Here is a 25,577-nt window from a genome sequence, read left to right on the forward strand (position 1 = left end):
ATCACTTCATTAAACCATCTGACCCTAACTGGTCTCTCCGATAGCAGGAGGGGTTGTTTTAATCTCTACCTCCCTCCTCTAACTTATTTTCCCCTGCGGCCGCGGAGTCTCACCTCCGTGCTCGAGAAGCTGTACACAGAGGCGCTGCTCCACCCGCACTGCGCCTTCCTTCAGTGCCCGCCAACACGTGCGCCCGGGACTGCGCCCGGGACTGCGCTCCCCGTCCCCTCGCGTGTAGCCGAGCAACAACCTCGGCAAGTATAACACTGCTATGCTATGGCCGGCTCATGACCGGGAGAGAGGCACGACTGAACTCCATCTCCTGAGCACGCGCGCTGCGGGACCCGTCACTCGGTCCCCACAGCGGCGCCTTTAAGTTATCCAACAGGGGGCTGATGTTAAAAAATACATTCTGTTCCAAAACCCCCTATCCTTGTTACACTAGGGCCCCTTACATACGACCAGTACTCACTTTTATATAAGAGGATCTCCTGTGAGAGATGCAGATCCCTTCAGAAGGGATCTTTGTCTCTCCTATACTCGTGGGCTTTGTCCCCCCTTTCTTAGGTTGACGCAGCCGAGTAGTTTTTAAAATCTTTGTCAGGAGCTCTGAGCTCCATGTGCTATTCCTCCAGCACAATTTTCAAAACTGAGGGAGGAGGGATGTGAAGGGGGGGGGGGGGAACCGGCTGTGCAAGCAATATTTTTTTTTAACATTGTGCCACACCTCCGGTTTGCAAGCTTCACACCCCTAATGTATAAAGGAAATCCAGTGTCCCCTAGTGGATGAAAGAGAAATGAGCCATCCTTCTCATTACAGAAAGAAAAAAAAGTCCCTGTCCCACTTGCAATTTTATAATTTTTGGGCAAGACACCCTGAGTGTGCCTGTACAGCGCCCTCGGGGGGTACCTACGGTGAGTTGAAGTTTTATTAATCCTTTTTTGTTTTTTTGTTAAGCCCTATAGCAAACCAGTGGGTGAACTGGACATCCAACATGCATAAGAAAGCAGTGTAAGAACCAAAGACGGTCTAGAAGAACAATATCCTGGCTAGAACATAACATGCTAGAAGAACATCACGCCCACAAGGAGTCTGACAGAGGTAACAGGAAAGCCCAGGATGGAATAAAGGGTCTAATTCAGACCTGACCGCAGCAGCAAAATTGTTCTCTAATGGGCAAAACCATGTGCATTGCAGGTGGGGCAGATGTAACATGTGCAGAGAGAGTTAGATTTGGGTGGGGTGTGTTGAAACTGAAATCTAAATTGCAGTGTAAAAATAAAGCAGCCAGTATTTACCCTGCACAGAAACAAAATAACCCACCCAAATCTAACTCTCTCTGCACATGTTACATCTGCCCCACCTGCGATCAGGTCTGAATTAGGCCCAAAATCCTGCTGATGAAGGAATAACAGTCGGCGGTGTTTTAGCTTACAGAGCCAGCCAGTAGGGTGAGTGCAAGACAGCCCGACCTGAGGAATGACAACTCGTTATCCCCATATAAAGACTAACCAAAATCATGTTACACATGAAGGCAGGCTGCAGAAAAGGTGCGCTACTTCTCATGATGAAGACTCCTATACCCTAGGGGAGAACTCAAGGGGTAAAGGTCTTCCTTTTGTCCTGCCATTCAGTGATCAAGGAAGAGACACTGGTCTCCTCACCAGCCACAGGGCCAAGGAATAAAACTACGGTTTTAACTGAAACTTTATAGGAAGAAGAAAAAAAAAATGGCGGCGACACACCCATATAGGTTGTAGAGCATTAAATATATTTACGGCGCACTGCTTGGACTGAGCTAAGAGCAATTTCTTACCTGTGCCTGGAAGAAGAAGGGGTTCTCCTCCGTCTGGAACGGGAACGTGACCTTGAATGCTTTTTTGATTTCTCATCCTTCTTATCTAAATAAAAACACCTGGGTCAGACGGCTCGCCAGTTATTGGTAGCGCGCAAAACCATCACAGGATCGGCAACTTACCCGGCTCGATGGCAGCCGAAATCAGGGACTGAGCCTCACGAACCCTCTTCATCGCTTCCTCGATGTCTTTGTTCGAGGCATCAGATTTCAGACTTGGCGACACGATCCCCGCTGTTACGTGATTCAGTCTAGCAAACAAATCAATGTCACCATTCAGACAATGCATGTACGTAGACCACATAATCAATACAGATTTGTGAACGAAAACTGCTTTTAATTAAAATAAATATAATTACTTACTTTGTTTCAACGGTGCTCATAAGTTTTAACAGCTGATCTGTTGCAATAGACTAAAACAGAGAAAATAAAAACCACATTAACCATATAATTACAGTAGTTACGCTTCAATAAGTTATTTAATTCATTCATAAACTAGAGAACAAGGCTGGCTGTATATCACGGGAGCTCATCCCATCATCTTGGTGCTACAAGCTGGGACCGCGGCTCGCGCTGTCTGAGAGCGCCGCTCTACTCTAGCCACTGCTACTCTAGCCAACTGTGTACGCCTCTTCTGTTGGAGGTATAAGTACTGGCAGCATCCGGAGTACCAGTGTGCAAATAGAGCACTAAGAACAGCGGGCGGCTGTGATAGACGAAGAGCCTGCCACTGGCTCTAGAGGTCTTACACAATTATGCTGAAGTTCTGTAACACTTGAAAGTGCACTCTATTCTCCCAGCTAACTAGTATAATACACCTTATACAGATGCGCACAATGACAGTGCACAAGTTACAGCAAATGTGAAGCTAAAAAAAAACCCACAGCCATTGATGTCACAACAAGTATACTGACACATCGTGCTCTGCCATCTAACCTTTTTGTCTCATACTTTTATTAGTGACTGAATCTAGGAAACCTAAAAAAATAACAAACAGCCAAGTCCAGGAATGAATCACTAGATATATGGATATATTTATGAATATATCATGACTGAAAGCTTATCCAGCAACTGGATTGCCACCCACCCAGTAGTTTCAGACCAGTCATTGGGGAAATCAAACCTTTCATCCTCTTGGTTGATGAATGTATATAGACAACACAGCTAATACTGCTCGCAGGGCTTGCATACCCTCCTCACTGCCCTAGGTTATAGCTTTATAAAGTCTGATTGCACACTGGCAATTAGAATAAATCATTAATGCTGAATGCCTCTGCTCTGTCTACAGCAGTGTAATGGAAAAGCAGCACAGCAGGCCAGTAATGAAATCGTACCTGTGAGTTTAGATTAGCTCCTGGAAGAGTAAGGGCCGCCAGAGTTGGATCAAGAGTAGGACCTCCCAGTGCAGATAGAGGAACAGCGCCAAGCTGGGGAGATCAAGCAAAGGCTTAGAGATCTAGAGACACAGTAGAACACCTGTATGACACGTAGATTTAATAAACAGAAAGGAATTCAGAGACCGCGCAGAATGGGAGCCTTTTCTTATTCCTGTTTGGTGTTCTAAACAGAATAAAGACTGAAGGAAAGCATACTGATGGCGTTGCATGCATTCCTCTGCGGATATGTACACAGGAGTAAAATAGCAATGGAAAAAGGTGCTATTTTCCACTATGTCACTTTTCACTTCAGGTGGATTTAACACCTTCTGCCTGCATTCCAAATCCGAGATGTACTCATCCGGTAAGCCCAAAGTTGGAATTTTGTATTTATTTTTTTATTACATATTTAGCAGTCTCTGTCACTACATGCAACTCTAATTCTGAGCGAAATGTGATTTGTAAGAGACACTGTTGGCGCAGGGAAGTAGGCAGTCACACACAGCCAAATGAGACAAACCGAGCTGCCGATCTTGTTACACAGGTTACTTTAGCTAATCAGGAGGGCATTCCCTTGATTAAACTTATTTGAACAGCCTTGAAGCAATCCTAATTTGCCAGGCCGTACTTGACAAACAAATGGGCAGGGTGCAGATAAAGCGGAGCCTTCTGAAAAGACGACTTGCAGCACTTTTGGAGCGTGCCAGGTTTGGCGTCTCCCACTTGTCATGTGATGACGGCTACTACTGGTGATAAACAAGATTCAAGCAACTTATCTGGTTGTGCCCAAGTAACACCAGGTTTGATAACATTGACCAAGCCAGGCGATCAAGAGTCACTGGAATTTCTGAGGAGGGGGGGGGGGGGGAAGCTTCTGCGTGTGCAAGTCCTCTCCTATCTCATCAGCATTCTGCCAGCCTGGGGCACTGATGAACTAAAAGCTAAATATCCGAGGCAGCCCTAAACCTTTTGCAGCATGTGCAATTTGCTGTGATAAAAAAAAAAAAAAAAAAAATGTTCACCTAATTTTCACTTTGGACATCTATACTCGCTCCTAAATCAATTGGGAAAAGCACTTGGGCTGCTAATAAGCCACTATGTGCATAGACAAATGGGGAGATCAGCCTGCACCCTAAAAACAAATGCAAATAAATACTGGCTAACAGTATAAAAGTCTATTAGTGGGCAGTAGTCCGATATTTTGAGCTCTTAAAATGTTTAAATGGCTGATTTTTGCATAACTGAAAAAAACGATACAAAGCAAACGTTTTTGTGCTCTAGATTTATTTGGGGTTTATATAAATTCCTATGTTCAGAATGTGCCATAAACAACTGTTCTGTCAATATAATGTCCTCATAGACATGTCCCATTTTTTTAACCCATTATTCTGCATTTTTGCAGGATAAACACACCAAAAATGACAAGTAATAACTAACCAAGTGCCAACAGTTTTTTAGATAAAATAGCTATTTTCCCCAAAGTTTTCACCTGTCTCCCTTTCCCTAACTGGCACCAGGGCGCATCTGCGGGATCTCACATGTAGACCAGAGCCGGCACCCTCTGCAGACAGGGAAAGCGCTGTACGGACAACGACACCTGCAGCTGACCGAACGGCCTGACCTGCATATCGGCGTGCTTTTAGATAGCAGCACGGATATAGAGAGGGGCACTTCATGTAGCACGCACCCCCACATTTAAACATGGGGAGAACATGTACGCCGATAGCCCCCACTCCCCATAACGACACGTCATACATTTACCCCAGAGCTAAACTGTATAGCCAAACTGCAGTCACCGCGCAAACTGGCAACATTGCAACTCAGGCTACATGGAACGGCAACCTGTGTGCAGTATTTATTTATTTTTTAAAATAGGAGTTTAAATCTTGTGTGGGTATGTCACACCGCACCTACAGTACCGCAGGTTAAACAAAGTGAAACAAAGGCAAATGTATTCCATGTCTTAATACAACGTTCTATTGGTCATATTCAATTAGACATGAGAATTTTGCTGCAAAACTTAACACGACCAATTTATTACTACCACAGTTATACGCACGCCTGATTCTAGACCTACCTGAAAAAGATTGGGCACATTCAATTCTTCAAAAATCTGCAGGAAATGTTAATTTTTTTAATTTTTTTTAATGGTGTAATCAGCATGAATCTTAAAAAAAACTTCAAACAAATACTGGACATCAGTATAACGGACTATTACTGTCCCAAATTAAGATATTTTGTGCTTTTGAAATGGCAGATTTGCATTTTTTAATAGCAGTAAGAAAAAAAAGAAAGCTATTTTTTTCCCACCATTAAAATAAAGGCATCCTGGGAGCTAAAGCTTTAACTGTTTGGTACCCGGTCCTCTCCGAACACCTACACCCCATGGTATCCCTGTGGATGCCTATAGAACCTAAAGAAGAAATAAATGCTGTAGCTAAAAGTGCCCACAAGTAGATTTTTTTAGTCATCTGAAGAGACTTTAAAAAATGATTTCAAAAGCACTTGTAACTTCCACCTGTAATTTCAAAGACCGCTGTCCCATCCATAGAGCAAGCCATCTTTTAACCCTATTCTGCACTTGCCGGAAAACAGCCTAGCGCCATCTTAACAGCACTGCAGGCACTGGGCAAAGCAATACAGTGCCCCTACCCACCCATTCACAGGAACAACGAGTTTTATGGTAAGAACTTACCTTTGTTAAAACTCTTTCTGCGAGGTACACTGGGCTCCACAAGGAATGGACAATGGGGTGTAGAGAAGGATCCTGATACGAGGCACCAACAGGCTCAAAGCTTTGACTGTTCCCAGAATGCATAGCGCCGCCTCCTATATCACCCCGCCTCCCTGCACAGGATCTCAGTTTTTAGTTAACCAGCCCAATGCAGTAGCAGGAAAAGAGACGACAACGGTTAGTAGCCACATACACCACACTCTCACGACAGGAGACGTGTCAGCAGCTAATGCCATACCAACCCAAAGAAGCTAAGTGCGTCAGGGTGGGCGCCTTGTGGAGCCCAGTGTACCTCGCAGAAAGAGTTTTAACAAAGGTAAGTTCTTACCATAAAACTCGTTTTCTGCTGCGGGGTACACTGGGCTCCACAAGGAATGGACAATGGGGATGTCCTAAAGCAGTTCCTTATGGGAGGGGACGCACTGTAGCGGGTACAAGAACCCGGCGTCCAAAGGAAGCATCCTGGGAAGCGGCAGTATCGAATGCATAGAACCTTATGAACGTGTTCACAGAGGACCACGTAGCCGCTTTGCACAATTGTTCAAGGGTCGCACCACGTTGGGCCGCCCAAGAAGGTACAACAGACCGAGTAGAATGGGCCTTAAAGTGATCAGGAGCAGAAAGACCAGCCTTCACATAAACATGTGCAATCACCATTCTAATCCATCTGGCCCGAGTTTGCTTGTGAGCAGGCCAGCGACGTTTGTGAAACCCAAACACAACAAAAAGAATCAGATTTCCTAATAGGAGCAGTTCTCTTCACATAGATACGGAGAGCCCGTACCACATCCAAAGACCGCTCTTTGGGGGACAGATCAGGAGAAACAAGTGCCGGAACTACAATCTCCTGTTTAAGGTGGAACGAAGAAACCACCTTAGGTAGATAGCCGGGACGAGTCCGAAGAACCGCACGGTGACGGTGAAATATCAGATATGGGGAACTACAGGACAAGGCAACCAAATACGACACTCTTCTAGCTGAAGCAATAGCCAGCAGAAACACTACATCAGCTGAACCAAGAGGTTCAAACGGAGACTCTTGTAACGCCTCTAAAACCACCGACAAGTCCCAAGGAGCCACAGGCGGGACATAGGGAGGTTGGATACGCAACACGCCCTGAGTAAAGGTATGCACATCAGGTAAGGTCGCAATTTTTCTCTGAAACCACACCGACAAGGCAGAAATATGAACCTTGAGGGAGGCCAGACGTAGGCCTAAGTCCAGGCCCTGCTGAAGAAAAGCCAACAACTTGGCTATACAAAACTTGGAAGCGTCATAATCGTTAGATGCGCACCAAACAAAGTAAGAATGCCAGACCCTATAATAAATCCGAGCAGAAGCCGGTTTCCGGGCCCGCAACATAGTTTGAATGACCGCCTCACAATACCCTTTAGCCCTTAAGACAGAAGCTTCAAGAGCCACGCCGTCAAAGACAGCCGGGCTAGGTCCTGGTAGACACAGGGGCCCTGAACGAGGAGGTCTGGGCGTTGTGGAAGTAGAATTGGACGCTTTGACGATAGGCCTTGCAGGTCTGAGAACCAGTGCTGTCTGGGCCACGCTGGAGCTATGAGAAGCAGAATTCCTTTTTCTTGCTTGAACTTCCGAATTACCCTGGGCAGGATTGACACCGGAGGGAACACGTACGGCAGCCGAAACCTCCACAGTACCGCCAGCGCATCCACGAATGCTGTTTGAGGATCCCTTGTCCTTGCTCCGAAGACCAGGAACCTTGTGATTCTGTCGAGACGCCATCAGATCCACGTCTGTAAGGCCCCACCTTTCCACTAGGAGTTGAAACACTTCTGGATGGAGGCCCCACTCGCCGGCATGCACGTTCTGACGACTGAGAAAGTCTGCTTCCCAATTCAGGACTCCCGGAATGAATATTGCCGATACGGCCGGTAGATGGAGTTCTGCCCACTGTAGAATCCGCAAGACTTCCTTCATTGCTAGGCGGCTTCGAGTGCCGCCTTGATGATTTATGTAAGCCACTGTGGTGGCGTTGCCCGACTGTACTTGAACAGGACGGTTCTGAATTAAATGCTGGGCTAGGTTCAAGGCATTGAAGACCGCCCGCAACTCCAGAATATTGATCGAGAGGAGGGACTCCTCCTTGGTCCACCGCCCCTGAAGGGAGTGTTGCTCCAGCACCGTGCCCCAACCTCTTAAGACTGGCATCTGTCGTCCACAGGACCCAGTCGGATATCCAGAACGGACGGCCTCTGCACAGTTGTTGGTCCCGGAGCCACCGGAGCAGCAACAGACGGACCACCGGTGTAAAAGAGATCATTTGAGACCTGATCCGGTGAGGCAGGCCGTCCCATTTGGCTAGAATCAGCCTCTGGAGAGGGCGAGAGTGAAATTGAGCGTACTCCACAATGTCGAAAGGCTGACACCATGAGGCCCAGCACCTGCATCGCCGAATGTATCGACACTCGCGGACGAGATAGGAAGCAACGAATCCTGTCCTGAAGTTTCAGGACTTTCTCCTGAGACAGGAACAACCGCTGGTTGTGAGTGTCCAATAGTGCTCCCAGATGCACCATGCTCTGAGCAGGGAGCAGGGATGACTTCTCCCAGTTGATGAGCCACCCGTGGGCATGCAAAAACCGGACTGTCACATCCAGGTGACGCAGGTGAAGTTCTGGGGAATTTGCCAGGATTAACAAGTCGTCCAAATACGGCAGTATCCTGACCTCTTGACGGCGGAGTACCCCCGTCATCACCGCCATGACTTTTGTAAAGACTTGCGGAGCAGTTGTTAAACCAAAAGGTAACGTCCGAAACTGATAGTGGCAGTTGCCAATCGCAAATCTCAGGTATTGCTGATGAGGCACTGCTATAGGAATATGCAGGTAAGCATCCTGTATATCCAGGGAGACCATGAAGTCCCCAGGTTCCAAGGCCAGAACTATAGAGCGAAGGGTTTCCATCCGGAATTTGAAAACCTTCACAAACCTGTTCAATGCCTTGAGATTGAGAAAGGGCCGGGAGGACCCATTCGGTTTCGTGACTAGAAACAGCGGAGAATAGTACCCCCGGCCCCTCTGCGCAAGAGGCACCTGTATTACGACTCCTGTTGCCAGGATGGTCTGTACGGGTCTGTACCACCGAATGTACAGTGTTTGCCTTTATCTTGTACAACGGGACATCTGTCTGGCAAAATCGATGAGGGGGTCGGTTTTTGAAGGCTATGGCGTAACCTCGAGTGACAACTTCCCGTACCCAGGCATCTGAAGTGGTCTTCAACCATTCCTGGGTATACCCTAGAAGCCGGCCCCCCATCCTCCTGGGATCCCCCAGAGGGAGGCCCGCCCCATCATGCGGCAGGCTTATCTGTCTTGGTAGCTGGCTGACGGGCCGCCCATGCTCTTTTGGGCTTAGGCTTACCAGGTTTGGAAGTGCGGGCCTGCTTGTTGTACACCTGACCTTTTGCTTTACCTGAAGGACGAAAGGGGCGAAAGGAAGTACCTTTAGCCTTCGACACAGAAGGAGCAGTACTTGGCAGACAGGCAGTTTTGGCAGTAGCCAAGTCAGCCACAATCTTATTTAAATCCTCCCCAAACAGAATATCTCCCTTGAAAGGGAGTACCTCCAGGGTTTTTCTAGAGTCCAGATCCACATACCAGGATCTCAGCCACAATATCCGGCGAGCCAGGACTGACGTAGTAGAGGCCTAGGCTGCCAGGATACCGGCATCAGAAGCCGCCTCTTTAATATAACGAGAAGCTGTGACAATATATGACAAGCATTGTCTAGCATGGTCAGAGGAGATTTCAGCCTCTAACTCCAAGGCCCATGCTTCAATGGCCTCTGCAGCCCAAGTAGCTGCAATAGTGGGCCTTTGTGCAGCACCCGTGAGGGTGTAAATCGCTTTCAGACAACCCTCCACACGTTTATCCGTAGGCTCTTTTAGAGACTTGACGGTGGAGACCGGTAGAGCTGAGGAAACCACCATCCTAGCCACATGCGAGTCCACTGGAGGAGGCGTTTCACAATTTTTAGACAGCTCCGGCGTGAGGGGATAGCGAGCCAGCATCTTCTTTTGAGGCACAAACTTCGTACCCGGGTTTTCCCAGGGTTCCTGACGTGTATCAATTAGGTGGTCAGAGTGAGGTAAAACTTGTTTAATCACCTTCTGACGCTTGAACCTATCTGGTTTCTTAGGAGGAACGGATGGCTCGGGATCATCCGTAATCTGTAAAATTAATTTAATAGCCTCCAAAAGATCAGGAACATCCACATGTGAACCACCCTCCCCATCAGCCGTATCTGAGTCAGAACCTGTGGGGTCAGTGTAAGTGCCGTCTTCATCCGACGAGGTGTCAGTGACAGCAGTGGATTGTGAGGAGACAAGCACTCGCTTAGAGTACCCCTTGGACGTAGGCGAGCGACGGTCAGACTTTTTAGTAGTCAGGGACTGGTTCAACTTCTTTATTTGAGCAGATAAATCTTCCGCCCACTGTGGGTTAGCTGCAGGGACCACAAACGGTTGCACCGGCATTGGGGGTCCCATAGGGGGTGTTAGTTTATGAACTAGCGTATGCAGAAGCGTGGAAAAAGCGGCCCACAGCGGGTCATTATTTGCCCCCGTCCCACTGGTGGGCAAGGAGACCCCAGAACCAGAGCCCAAAGCTGCTATATTCTCCTCATAGGTATCTGCGGCTTCAGCAACACCGGCAGTGTGTTCAGCCCCAGAACTGTTACCCTCTGAAGCAGACATAATATAACTTGCAGTATCAGGTAACACAGTACAATTTGTCAGCAGCACAATACCTCTAGCCCAAACCCCTGCGCAGTGTAGTCAGCACCAGCAGAGATAAAAGGAGAGATATGGTGACTAAATCACAGAGAAAAATACATTAATCCAGTATATCTTTGTGAAAATCCTATATTAGATAAAACCTGACGCACCAAGCCACCTCAGGTTATAGAATATAGAGATAGCAAGTTGAGTGAAAGACACAAAATGGACAACACTCAGCTATCAAATGCACACACAAATAGTCACAGTTTGTACAATGCAGAGGTTATTACTGACAATAATACTGCACTGGACTAGCTTACACAGCTATATAACAATAGATATAACAGTACACAGTAAGAACTGGATGTATATCACAGGGTAATTGTACTAGGAAACCCTGACTTAATGCACTCTTTCTTGCTAACACTGACTAAAAAAGGCAGGTAGAATACTTAAGTGTCATGTAAAGTCACAGCACTGACAACCAGGCGGCTTTACATAGGAGGATTTGCCCAAGCAGTCCCAGGAACAGTGAGCGGAGGGATAATGGCGCCGCAGACACTGCCAGGGAGTGAGGGAGAGACAGTTATGCAGCTCCAGGGCGGGAACAATGCGCGAAATGGCGCCCTGGGGCTTCAGGTCTAAGCCTTATCCCCCTGCTGGCAAAACCACCGGGTACTGTGGGCTCTAATAAAACGGATTATAGAGAAAACCTGACCTGTCCCATGCCCTGGTGATCTAGTGGGATCGCCTGTACTGCCACAGTGTCCACCGCCAGTGCGCGCGGCCCGCCACCCACTGACCGCGCCGGATCGCGATAAAGACCGGGTCCCGCAAGCGGGACCCACTTACCACCTCCCGAAGCGCGGCCACGCGATCCCGAGGAGCCCCCGTCGTGTGTGCCTGACAATAAGAAAACCGGAGCCTCCTGCTGTAGTTACCCGGCAACCAGGGCTCGGGAGTGTACAGCGCCGCTGGGGAGAGCCGGAGCTGCAGCAGTCAATGTCCACTGACATGTAACACTGCTGCTGCCCTTGAAGTCTTCACTTTTTTCTCAGAAAAAAATAAGAATTTACTTACCGATAATTCTATTTCTCATAGTCCGTAGTGGATGCTGGGGACTCCGTAAGGACCATGGGGAATAGCGGCTCCGCAGGAGACTGGGCACATCTAAAGAAAGCTTTAGGACTAACTGGTGTGCACTGGCTCCTCCCCCTATGACCCTCCTCCAAGCCTCAGTTAGGATACTGTGCCCGGACGAGCGTACACAATAAGGAAGGATTTTGAATCCCGGGTAAGACTCATACCAGCCACACCAATCACACCGTACAACCTGTGATCTGAACCCAGTTAACAGCATGATAACAGAGGAGCCTCTGAAAAGATGGCTCACAACAATAATAACCCGATTTTTGTAACAATAACTATGTACAAGTATTGCAGACAATCCGCACTTGGGATGGGCGCCCAGCATCCACTACGGACTATGAGAAATAGAATTATCGGTAAGTAAATTCTTATTTTCTCTAACGTCCTAAGTGGATGCTGGGGACTCCGTAAGGACCATGGGGATTATACCAAAGCTCCCAAACGGGCGGGAGAGTGCGGATGACTCTGCAGCACCAAATGAGAGAACTCCAGGTCCTCCTCAACCAGGATATCAATTTTGTAGAATTTTACAAACGTATTTGCTCCTGACCAAGTAGCTGCTCGGCAAAGTTGTAAAGCCGAGAGCCCTCGGGCAGCCGCCCAAGATGAGCCCACCTTCCTTGTGGAGTGGGCATTTACAGATTTTTGGCTGTGGCAGGCCTGCCACAGAATGTGCAAGCTGAATTGTACTACAAATCCAACGAGCAATAGTCTGCTTAGAAGCAGGAGCACCCAGCTTGTTGGGTGCACACAGGATAAACAGCGAGTCAGATTTCCTGACTCCAGCCGTCCTGGAAACATATATTTTCAGGGCACTGACAACGTCTAGCAACTTGGAGGCCTCCAAGTCCCTAGTAGCCGCAGGCACCACCAATAGGTTGGTTCAGGTGAGACGCTGAAACCACCTTGGGGAGAAACTGAGGACGAGTCCTCAATTCCGCCCTGTCCTAATGGAAAATCAGATAAGGGCTTTTTCAGGATAAAGCCGCCAATTCTGACACGCGCCTGGCACAGGCCAGGGCCAACAGCATGACCACTTTCCATGTGAGATATTTTAACTCCACAGATTTAAGTGGTTCAAACCAATGTGACTTTTGGAACCCAAAACTACATTGAGATCCCAAAGTGCCACTGGAGGCACAAAAGGAGGCTGTATATGCAGTACCCCTTTTACAAACGTCTGAACTTCAGGGACTGAAGCTAGTTCTTTTTGGAAGAAAATTGACAGGGCCGCAAATTTGAACCTTAATGGACCCCAATTTCAGGCCCATAGACACTCCTGTTTGCAGGAAATGTAGGAATCGACCCAGTTGAATTTCCTCCGTCGGGCCTTACTGGCCTCGCACCACGCAACATATTTTCGCCAATTTCGGTGATAATGTTTTTGCGGTTACATCCTTCCTGGCTTTGATCAGGATAGGGATGACTTCATCCGGAAAGCCTTTTTTCCTTCAGGATCCGGCGTTCTTCCGCCATGCCGTCAAACGCAGCCGCGGTAAGTCTTGGAACAGACAGGGTCCTTGCTGGAGCAGGTCCCTTCTTAGAGGTAGAGGCCACGGATCCTCCGTGAGCATCTCTTGAAGTTCCGGTTACCAAGTCCTTCTTGGCCAATCCGGAGCCACGAATATAGTGCTTTCTTCTCTCCATCTTATCAATCTCAGTACCTTGGGTATGAGAGGCAGAGGAGGGAACACATACACTGACTGTTACACCCACGGTGTTACCAGAGCGTCTACAACTATTGCCTGAGGGTCTCTTGACCTGGCGCAATACCTGTCGAGTTTTTTAATCATGTGGACGACTTCTGGGTGAAGTCCCCACTCTCCCGGGTGGAGGTCGTGCTGAGGAAGTCTGCTTCCCAGTTGTCCACTCCCGGAATGAATACTGTTGACAGTGCTATCACATGATTTTCCGCCCAGCGAAGAATCCCTGCAGCTTCTGCCATTGCCCTCCTGCTTCTTGTGCCACCCTGTCTGTTTACGTGGGTGACTGCCATGATGTTGTCCGACTGGATCAACACCGGCTGACCTTGAAGCAGAGGTCTTGCTAAGCTTAGAGCATTGTAAATGGCCCTTAGCTTCAGGATATTTATGTGAAGTGATGTATCCAGGCTTGACCCTAAGCCCTGGATATTCCTTCCCTGTGTGACTGCTCCCCAGCCTCGCAGGCTGGCATCCGTGGTCACCAGGACCCAGTCCTGAATGCCGAATCTGCGGCCCTCTAGAAGATGAGCACTCTGCAACCACCACATGATGGATACCCTTGTCCTTGGTGACAGGGTTATCCGCTGATGCATCTGAAAATGCGACCCGGACCATTTGTCCAGTAGGTTCCACTGGAAAGTTCTTGCGTGGAATCTAACGAATGGGATTGCTTCGTAGGAAGCCACCATTTTTACCCAGAACCCTTGTGCATTGATGCACTGAGACTTGGTTCGGTTTTAGGAGGTTCCTGACTAGCTCGGATAACTCCCTGGCTTTCTCTTCCGGGAGAAACACCTTTTTTTTTTTTTTTGGACTGTGTCCAGGAACATACCTAGGAAACAGAAGACAAGTCGTCGGAACCAGCTGCGATTTTGGAATATTGAGAATCCAATCGTGCTGCCGCAACACTACCTGAGATAGTGCTACACCGACTTCCAACTGTTCCCTGGATCTTACCCTTATCAGGGAATCGTCCAAGTAAGGGATAACTAAAATTCCCTTCCTTCGAAGGGATATCATTTCGGCAATTACCTTGGTAAAGACCCGGGGTGCCGTGGACCATCCCTACGGCAGCGTCTGAACTGATAGTGACAGTTCTGTACCATAACCTGAGGTACCCTTGGTGAGAAGGGTAAACTTTGACATGAAGGTAAGCATCCTTGATGTCCCAAGACATCATGTAGTCCCCTTCTTCCAGGTTCGCAATCACTGCTCTGAGTGACTCAATCTTGAATTTGAACCACTGTATGTAAGTGTTCAAAGATTTTAGATTTAGAATCGGTCTCACCGGGCCATCTGGCTTCGGTACCACAATAGTGTGGAATAATACCCCGTTCCCTGTTGCAGGAGGGGTACCTTGATTATCACCTGCTGGGAATACAGCTTGTGAATGGCTTCCAAAACTGCCTCCCTGTCAGAGGGAGACGTCGGTAAAGCCGACTTTTGGAAACGGCGAGGGGGAGACGTCTCGAATTTCAATATGTACCCTTGAGATATTACCCGAAGGATCCAGGGGTCTACTTGCGTGTGAGCCCACTGCGCACTGAAATTCATTGAGAACGGGCCCCCACCGTGCCTGAGCTTGTAAGGCCCTAGCGTCATACTGAGGGCTTTTGCAGAGGCGGGAAAGGATTTCTGTTCCTGGGAACTGAGTAATCTCTTCAGCCTTTTTCCTCTCCCTCTGTCACGAGCAAAAAAGAGGAACCTTTTGTCCGCTTGCTAACAAAGGACTGCGCCTGATAATACGGCGTCTTATTTTGAGAGGCGACCTGGGGTACAAACGTGGATTTCCCAGTTGTTGCCGTGGCCACCAGGTCTAAAAGACCGACCCCAAATGTCCCCTTTCAAAGGCAATACTTCCAAATGCCGTTTGGAATCCGCATCACCTGACCATTTTACTGGTAGAATTGGACAACGCACTTATACTTGATGCCAGTCGGCAAATATTCCGCTGTGCATCATGCATATATAGAAATGCATCTTTTAAATGCTCTATAGGCAATAATATACTATCCTTATCTAGGATATCAATAGTTCCAGTCAGGGAATCCGACCATGCCAACCCAGCACTGCACCTCCAGGCTGAGGCGATTGCTGGTCGCAGTATAACACCAGTATGTGTGTGAATACATTTTTGGATACCCTCCTGCTTTCTATCAGCAGGATCCTTAAGGGCGGCCATCTCATGAGGGTAGAGCCCTTGTTCTTACAAGCGTGTGAGCGCCTTATCCCCCCTAGGGGGTGTTTCCCAACGCACCCTAACCTCTGGCGGGAAAGGGTATACAGCCAATACTTTTTAAGAAATTATCAATTGTTATCGGGGGGAAACCCACGCATCATCACACACCTCATTTTATTTCTCAGATTCAGGAAAACTACAGGTAGTTTTTCCCTCACCGAACATAATACCCCTTTTTGGTGGTACTCGTATTATCAGAAATGTATAAAACATTTTCCATTGTCTCAATCATGTAACGTGTGGCCCTACTGGAAATCACGGTTGTCTCTTCACCGTCGACACAGGAGTCAGTATCCGTGTCGGCGTCTGTATCTGCCATCTGAGGTAACGGGCGCTTTAGAGCCCCTGACGGCCTATGAGACGTCTGGACAGGCACAAGCTGAGTAGCCGGCTGTCTCATGTCAACCACTGTCTTTTATACAGAGCTGACACTGTCACGTAATTTTCAACAGTACATCCACTCAGGTGTCGACCCCCTAGGTGGTGACATCACTGTTACAGACACACTGCTCCGTCTCCACATCATTTTTCTCCTCATACATGTCGACACAAACGTACCGACACACAGCACACACACAGGGAATGCTCTGATAGAGGACAGGACCCCACTAGCCCTTTGGGGAGACAGAGGGAGAGTATGCCAGCACACACCAGAGCGCTATATATATATATATATATATATATATATATATATATATATATATATATATATATATATATATATATATATATATATATATATATACATACACACACACACAGGGATAACCTTATATAAGTGTTTTTCCCCGTATAGCTGCTGTATGTTTTAATACTGCGCCTAATTAGTGCCCCCCTCTCTTTTTTTAACCCTTTCTGTAGTGTAGTGACTGCAGGGAAGAGCCAGGGAGCTTCCCTCCAACTGAGCTGTGAGGGAAAATGGCGCCAGTGTGCTGAGGAGATAAGGCCGCCGAAAAGGGGGCGGAGCCTATCACCCGTTTTTCTGTATATTCTGGCAGGGGTTAAATGCATCCATATAGCCCAGGAGCTATATGTGATGTATTTTTTGCCATGTAAGGTATTTTTATCATGTTTTATTGCGTCTCAGGGCGCCCCCCCCAGCGCCCTGCACCCTCAGTGACCGGAGTATGAAGTGTGCTGAGAGCAATGGCGCACAGCTGCAGTGCTGTGCGCTACCTTATTGAAGACAGGAACGTCTTCTGCCGCCGATTTTTCTGGACCTCTTCGCTCTTCTGGCTCTGTAAGGGGGCCGGCGGCGCGGCTCCGGGACCCATCCAGGCTGAACCTGTGATCGTCCCTCTGGAGCTAATGTCCAGTAGCCAAGAAGCCCAATTCACTCTGCACTCAGGTGAGTTCGCTTCTTCTCCCCTTAGTCCCTCGATGCAGTGAGCCTGTTGCCAGCAGGTCTCACTGAAAATAACAAACCTAAACTAAAACTTTCACTAAGAAGCTCAGGAGAGCCCCTAGTGTGCACCCTTCTCGTCGGGCACAGAAATCTAACTGAGGCTTGGAGGAGGGTCATAGGGGGAGGAGCCAGTGCACACCAGTTAGTCCTAAAGCTTTCTTTAGATGTGCCCAGTCTCCTGCGGAGCCGCTATTCCCCATGGTCCTTACGGAGTCCCCAGCATCCACTTAGGACGTTAGAGAAAAGCTCTTCTTAGGGCTGCCTGGAGCAACCCTTCTGTTATGTGCCTGCTACTTCAGGACCAACTACAAAACGGAGATCCTGTGCAGGGAGGTGGGGTGATATAGGAGGCGGCGCTATGCATTCTGGGAATAGTCAAAGCTTTGAGCCTGTTGGTGCCTCGGATCAAGATCCTTCTCTACACCCCATTGTCCATTCCTTGTGGAGCCCAGTGTACCCCGCAGCAGAAAAAGGAAATAACAACTTACCCCTCCTTCAGTCTCTGCACATGCTTCCATGCAGTGAATTACTGACAACACTCTGATTGGTGGATAGCTCCAGCCATCCACCAATCAACATGCTGACAGCCATTCACTGTCTGGGTGCAAGTGGAGAATATGAATTACACACATTCACAGCAGCCGGGTAGCATTCTCTGTCTGCCTCCCAACAAGTTCCAAGGCACCGCCACAGGCGGGACAAATGCCTCCCAGACTGGCCCTGTTCAAGGCCCCTAGACTCATGGGCCCTGTAATAGCCAGATAATGATGTGTAATTATTGTCTCCGTTATTGGGATGTGGGGGGGTAGAGGTCCTGTACCATCTCCTGACATTTTTAACATTAAAATACAGGTTGAGTATCCCTTATCCAAAATGCTTGGGAGCAGAAGTATTTTGGATATGGGATTTTTCCGTATTTTGGAATAATTGCATACCATAATGAGATATCATGGTGATGGGACCCAAGTCTAAGCACACAGAATGCATTTATGTTTCATATACACCTTATACACACAGCCATAAGGTCATTTAATACAATATTTTTAATAACTTTGTGTATTTAACAAAGTTTGTGTACATTGAGCCATCAGAAAACAAAGGTTTCACTATCTCACTCAAAAAAGTCAGTATTTCGGAATATTTGGATATGGGATACTCAACCTGTACCGATTTCTTCCTACTTTGGACCTATTCTGGACGAACAATAGAAATGATCATAGCTAGGATAGCGGCCCTACTGAATACCAAAAATCCCCCGGCGAGCCAAAATTCTATTATCTACAAAACTTGTTGAAGAGCATTCTGACAGAACAAGCCATGCAATCACTCCCCAGCTGTCTTCCTCAGTGATTACCAAGTGGCAGTTTGCAATTCTAGCAGCACAAAGACCTTTAATATTATTTAAAGCAATCTGGCTATCCCATTACTGATTATTTCAGGACTAGCAGTGCTTTCCAGACACACACAGCCTGATCACTCCTACTCAGGATTTAAAATGCTAATTTGGATTCAAAGAAGCTGGACAGAAACAGGAGACAAATATGGTTGTACGGTATAACTGGTCTAAATATGGTAAGTTGCTCCTATCAGAAAATAGGATTTTGGTACTTACCAGGTAAATCCTTTTCTTTGAATCCATAGGGGGCACTGGACTACTCTTGGGGGATATGGACGGCTTTAGCAGAACAGGGCACTGAATATTTAAATTTAGTAACTCTCCTCCCCTCCATATTCCCATAGTACCCCAGTGTTTTTTCTGTGCTCACAGCACTAAGGCGGCTTGTGTGGAGCTCCCACACTTAGTTTGAATATTTTATTTTTAATTTTTACTTTTCATTTTTATTTTTGCAACTTCAGCACATTCCTTCCCAGTTTATCAAAAAACGTGGGTCCGGGATAGTGCCCGCTGCACGGAGGCAGCGCATGGCGTGTCGGTCCTCACAAAGAGCAGCCACACTCAGCTCACTCACTGACCTGTAGGAAGAGCTGGACGGAGCTTACAGACAGAAGCCCCGTCATAGCCCTCCCTACAGGAGACAAGGTATGCTGGGGGGACGGGGCGGTCAGCACCCGCTGCCGCCCCGCTGTGTGGGGTCTGTGTTTCCCGTCACTGCCGCCCGCACCCGCCGCTAATTACAGGCCGCCCGCCCCAGCCGACCCGTCCGCCGCTGTGCGGGGCTCAGCGCCCGTCACAGACGCTCCGACTTAACCCATGACAAGAGCCGCTACACCGCCGCTCAGACCCGCTGGCCGCCGCTCACACCCGCTGGCCGCACAGAGCACCGCTCTCCACTACAGCGCTCCCCGGCTCCCTGCACCCGATCTCCAGCTTCCGGATACCCGCTAAGACATTGGTACACGGAGCACAGGGAAGGGGGAAGATCACAGGCAGCGCAGCTGCAAGGAGGGGGGGGGGGGGGGGGGGGGGGGGGGGGGAGGAGAAGGGTGGCATGCATAACAGCAGCAGCAATATAGAGGCTGCGCGGGTTATAGCAATAATTATATAGTCTGTTAAGCCTATATTTGATTTAATAGTTACAGGTTATACGGATTATACCCTAAACTGATTATAACTGTAAGCATGGGGGCCATTTTAACCATGCTTCCTGTGTCTTCCTATGATTCCAGAACGTTCCTGTCCTACATCTCTACTCCACCGGATGGCGCAGGGGTGTTAGTGGGAATTTTGGATCAGATTTCATATAGTACTGGCCACGTGCACTGCACTTCGGCCATATCTATATATTACACACACCTTAGTAACAATTTTACTGAGTCGTGCAAGTTGTCCGTCTTTGTATATTGTATTGTCTGTCTGCATAATGAGTAAGGCACCAGCAAAAACTAAAAAGCAGTTTCACTGCAAGGTCTGTAAGAGTGTGTTACCGGATGGATCTACCACATGTACAGTATGTTTTGTGAATTCTGTTACGAATATGTTCTGCTAAAGCCGTCCATATCCCCCAAGAGTACTCCAGTGACCCCTAGTGGATGAAAAAGAAATGTATGGTACAGGAGCCTTATTTGCAACACCTACACCTATGGCAAAAACTGTGTTTGTCCTCAATATAGACTCCTTTCCTATGGGGAATAATGGGTACAATGTAATGCCAGGAGGAGGCAGGTGAAAGCTTCAGCACCTCCCTTTATTAATTGCCTGGGAGCTTCAGCATTTACTAACAAAGCCCCAAAGGACAAAACAAGAAGGAGAAAAAAATAAGAATTTACTTACCGATAATTCTATTTCTCGGAGTCCGTAGTGGATGCTGGGGTTCCTGAAAGGACCATGGGGGATAGCGGCTCCGCAGGAGACAGGGCACAAAAAGTAAAGCTTTAGGATCAGGTGGTGTGCACTGGCTCCTCCCCCTATGACCCTCCTCCAAGCCTCAGTTAGGATACTGTGCCCGGACGAGCGTACACAATAAGGAAGGATTTTGAATCCCGGGTAAGACTCATACCAGCCACACCAATCACACTGTACAACCTGTGATCTGAACCCAGTTAACAGTATGATAACAGCGGAGCCTCTGAAAAGATGGCTCACAACAATAATAACCCGATTTTTGTAACTATGTACAAGTATTGCAGATAATCCGCACTTGGGATGGGCGCCCAGCATCCACTACGGACTCCGAGAAATAGAATTATCGGTAAGTAAATTCTTATTTTCTCTATCGTCCTAGTGGATGCTGGGGTTCCTGAAAGGACCATGGGGATTATACCAAAGCTCCCAAACGGGCGGGAGAGTGCGGATGACTCTGCAGCACCGAATGAGAGAACTCCAGGTCCTCCTTAGCCAGGGTATCAAATTTGTAGGATTTTACAAACGTGTTTGCCCCTGACTAAGTAGCCGCTCGGCAAAGTTGTAAAGCCGAGACCCCTCGGGCAGCCGCCCAAGATGAGCCCACCTTCCTTGTGGAATGGGCATTTACATATTTTGGCTGTGGCAGGCCTGCCACAGAATGTGCAAGCTGAATTGTATTACACATCCAACTAGCAATAGTCTGCTTAGAAGCAAGAGCACCCAGTTTGTTGGGTGCATACAGGATAACAGCAAGTCAGTTTTCCTGACTCCAGCCGTTCTGGAACCTATATTTTCAGGGCCCTGACAACATCTAGCAACTTGGAGTCCTCCAAGTCCCTAGTAGGCGCAAGGCACCACAATAAGCTGGTTCAGGTGAAACACTGACACCACCTTAGGGAGAGAACTGGGGACGAGTCCGCAGCTCTGCCCTGTCCGAATGGACAAACAGATATGGGCTTTTTTGAGAAAAAAACCACCAATTTGACACTCGCCTGGCCCAGGCCAGGGCCAAGAGCATGGTCACTTTTCATGTGAGATGCTTCAAATCCACAGATTTGACTGGTTTTAAACCAATGTGATTTGAGGAATCCCAGAACTACGTTGAGATCCCACAGTGCCACTGGAGGCACAAAAGGGGGTTGTATATGCAATACTCCCTTGACAAACTTCTGGACTTCAGGAACTGAAGCCAATTCTTTCTGGAAGAAAATCGACAGGGCCGAAATTTGAACCTTAATGGACCCCAATTTGAGGCCCATAGACACTCCTGTTTGCAGGAAATGCAGGAATCGACCGAGTTGAAATTTCTTCGTGGGGCCTTCCTGGCCTCACGCCACATGTGGTGATAATGTTGTGCGGTCACCTCCTTCCTGGCTTTGACCAGGGTAGGAATGACCTCTCCCGGAATGCCTTTTTCCCTTAGGATCCGGCGTTCCACCGCCATGCCGTCAAACGCAGCTGCGGTAAGTCTTGGAACAGACATGGTACTTGCTGAAGCAAGTCCCTTCTTAGCGGCAGAGGCCATAAGTCCTCTGTGAGCATCTCTTGAAGTTCCGGGTACCAAGTCCTTCTTGGCCAATCCGGAGCCATGAGTATAGTTCTTACTCCTCTACGTCTTATAATTCTCAGTACCTTAGGTATGAGAAGCAGAGGAGGGAACACATACACCGACTGGTACACCCACGGTGTTACCAGAACGTCCACAGCTATTGCCTGAGGGTCTCTTGACCTGGCGCAATACCGGTCCCGTTTTTTGTTCAGACGGGACGCCATCATGTCCACCTTTGGTATTTCCCAACGGTTCACAATCATGTGGAAAAACTTCCCGATGAAGTTTCCACTCTCCCGGGTGGAGGTCGTGCCTGCTGAGGAAGTCTGCTTCCCAGTTTCCATTCCCGGAATGAAACACTGCTGACAGTGCTATCACATGATTTTCCGCCCAGCGAAAAGTCCTTGCAGTTTTTGCCATTGCCCTCCTGCTTCTTGTGCCGCCCTGTCTGTTTACGTGGGCGACTGCCGTGATGTTTTATCCCACTGGATCAATACCGGCTGACCTTGAAGCAGAGGTCTTGCTAAGCTTAGAGCATTATAAAATTACCCTTAGCTCCAGTATATTTATGTGGAGAAAAGTCTCCAGACTTGATCACACTCCCTGGAAATTTTTTCCTTGTGTGACTGCTCCCCAGCCTCTCGGGCTGGCCTCCGTGGTCACCAGCATCCAATCCTGAATGCCGAATCTGCGGCCCTCTAGAAGATGAGCACTCTGTAACCACCACAGGAGAGACACCCTTGTCCTTGGATATAGGGTTATCCGCTGATGCATCTGAAGATGCGATCCGGACCATTTGTCCAGCAGATCCCACTGAAAAGTTCTTGCGTGAAATCTGCCGAATGGAATTGCTTCATAGGAAGCCACCATTTTTACCAGGACCCTTGTGCAATGATGCACTGACACTTTTCCTGGTTTTAGGAGGTTCCTGACTAGCTCGGATAACTCCCTGGCTTTCTCTTCCGGGAGAAACACCTTTTTCTGGACTGTGTCCAGAATCATCCCTAGGCACAGCAGTCGTGTCGTCGGGATTAGCTGCGATTTTGGAATATTTAGAATCCACCCGTGCTGTTGTAGCAGTATCCGAGATAGTGCTACTCCGACCTCCAACTGTTCCCTGGACTTTGCCCTTATCAGGAGATCGTCCAAGTAAGGGATAATTAAGACGCCTTTTCTTCGAAGAAGAATCATCATTTCGGCCATTACCTTGGTAAAGACCCGGGGTGCCGTGGACAATCCAAACGGCAGCGTCTGAAACTGATAGTGACAGTTCTGTACCACGAACCTGAAGTACCCGTAGTGAGAAGGGCAAATTTGGGACATGGAGGTAAGCTTCCCTGATGTCCCGGGACACTATATAGTCCCCTTCTTCCTGGTTCGTTATCACTGCTCTGAGTGACTCCATCTTGATTTGAACCTTTGTAAGTGTTCAAATTTTTTAGATTTAGAATAGGTCTCACCTAGCCTTCTGGCTTCAGTACCACAATATAGTGTGGAATAATACCCCTTTCCTTGTTGTAGGAGGGGTAATTTGATTATCACCTGCTGGGAATACAGCTTGTGAATTGTTTCCCATACTGCCTCCTTGTCGGAGGGAGACCTTGGTAAAGCAGACTTCAGGAGCCTGCGAGGGGGAAACGTCTCGACATTCCAATCTGTACCCCTGGGATACTACTTGTAGGATCCAGGGGTCCTGTACGGGCCCAGCGTCATGCTGAGAGCTTGGCAGAAGCGGTGGAAGGCTTCTGTTCCTGGGAATGGGCTGCCTGCTGCAGTCTTCTTCCCTTTCCTCTATCCCTGGGCAGATATGACTCTTATAGGGACGAAAGGACTGAGGCTGAAAAGACGGTGTCTTTTTCTGCAGAGATGTGACTTAGGGTAAAAACGGTGGATTTTCCAGCAGTTGCCGTGGCCACCAGGTCCGATGGACCGACCCCAAATAACTCCTCTTCCTTTATACGGCAATACACCTTTGTGCCGTTTGGAATCTGCATCACCTGACCACTGTCGTGTCCATAAACATCTTCTGGCAGATATGGACATCGCACTTACTCTTGATGCCAGAGTGCAAATATCCCTCTGTGCATCTCGTATATATAGAAATGCATCCTTTAAATGCTCTATAGTCAATAAAATACTGTCCCTGTCAAGGGTATCAATATTTTTAGTCAGGGAATCCGACCAAGCCACCCCAGCTCTGCACATCCAGGCTGAGGCGATCGCTGGTCGCAGTATAACACCAGTATGTGTGTATATACTTTTTATGATATTTTCCAGCCTCCTGTCAGCTGGCTCCTTGAGGACGGCCCTATCTATAGACGGTACCGCCACTTGTTTTGATAAGCGTGTGAGCGCCTTATCCACCCTAAGGGGTGTTTCCCACCGCGCCCTAACTTCTGGCGGGAAAGGGTATACCGCCAATAATTTTCTATCGGGGGGAACCCACGCATCATCACACACTTCATTTAATTTATCTGATTCAGGAAAAACTACAGGTAGTTTTTTCACATCCCACATAATACCCTCTTTTGTGGTACTTGTAGTATCAGAAATATGTAACACCTCCTTCATTGCCCTTAACAAGTAACGTGTGGCCCTAAAGGGAAATACGTTTGTTTCTTCACCGTCGACACTGAAATCAGTGTCCGTGTCTGTCGACCGACTGAGGTAAAAGGACGTTTTAACGCCCCTGACGGTGTTTGAGACGCCTGGACAGGTACTAATTTGTTTGCCAGCCGTCTCATGTCGCCAACCGACCTTGCAGCGTGTTGACATTATCACGTAATTCCATAAATAAGCCATCCATTCCGGTGTCGACTCCCTAGAGAGTGACATCACCATTACAGGCAATTTGCTCCGCCTCCTCACCAACATCGTCCTCATACATGTCGACACACACGTACCGACATATAGCACACACACACAGGGAATGCTCTGATAGAGGACAGGACCCCACTAGCCCCTTGGGGAGACAGAGGGAGAGTTTGCCAGCACACACCAAAGCGCTATATTTTACAGGGATAGCCTTATAATAAGTGCTCCCTTATAGCTGCTTTTATAAAATCACAATTTCGCCAAATTTTGCCCCCCCTCTCTTGATTTAACCCTGTTTCTGTAGTGCAGTGCAGGGGAGAGCCTGGGAGCCTTCCTGACCAGCGGAACTGTGTGAGGAAATGGCGCTGTGTGCTGAGGAGATAGGCCCCGCCCCCTTTTCGGCGGGCTCGTCTCCCGCTTAAAAATGGATTCTGGCAGGGGTTAAATATCTCCATATAGCCCCGGAGGCTATATGTGAGGTATTTTTTGCCAAAAAAAGGATTTTCATTGCTGCCCAGGGCGCCCCCCCCCCAGCGCCCTGCACCCTCAGTGACTGCCGTGTGAAGTGTGCTGAGAGCAATGGCGCACAGCTGCAGTGCTGTGCGCTACCTTAAGAAGACTGAGGAGTCTTCTGCCGCCGATTCTGGACCTTCTTCTCTTTTCAGCATCTGCAAGGGGGCCGGCGGCGAGGCTCCGGTGA

The 25,577-nt window shown here is 48.2% G+C and overlaps 1 protein-coding gene across 5 annotated transcripts in view; it reads right to left on the reverse strand.

Annotated features, from left to right (window-relative positions):
* Nucleotides 1–25,577, reverse strand: part of SRSF11 (serine and arginine rich splicing factor 11) — a 67,053-nt gene that overhangs the window by 24,908 nt on the left and 16,568 nt on the right. For 4 of the 5 annotated variants that reach the window (XM_063939100.1, XM_063939098.1, XM_063939102.1 and 1 more), the window contains 5 exons: nt 5,310–5,345; nt 3,191–3,283; nt 2,220–2,269; nt 1,980–2,107; nt 1,818–1,902 (listed from right to left, as the gene is read on the reverse strand). In XM_063939100.1, coding sequence (XP_063795170.1) covers nt 1,818–1,902; nt 1,980–2,107; nt 2,220–2,269; nt 3,191–3,283; nt 5,310–5,345 — 392 coding nt within the window. The remainder of the gene's footprint in view (nt 1–1,817; nt 1,903–1,979; nt 2,108–2,219; nt 2,270–3,190; nt 3,284–5,309; nt 5,346–25,577) is intronic. The other variant, XM_063939099.1, reaches the window with a different exon arrangement.

Source organism: Pseudophryne corroboree, chromosome 9 (assembly GCF_028390025.1).
Source record: "Pseudophryne corroboree isolate aPseCor3 chromosome 9, aPseCor3.hap2, whole genome shotgun sequence".
In the NCBI taxonomy this organism is placed as follows: domain Eukaryota; kingdom Metazoa; phylum Chordata; class Amphibia; order Anura; family Myobatrachidae; genus Pseudophryne; species Pseudophryne corroboree.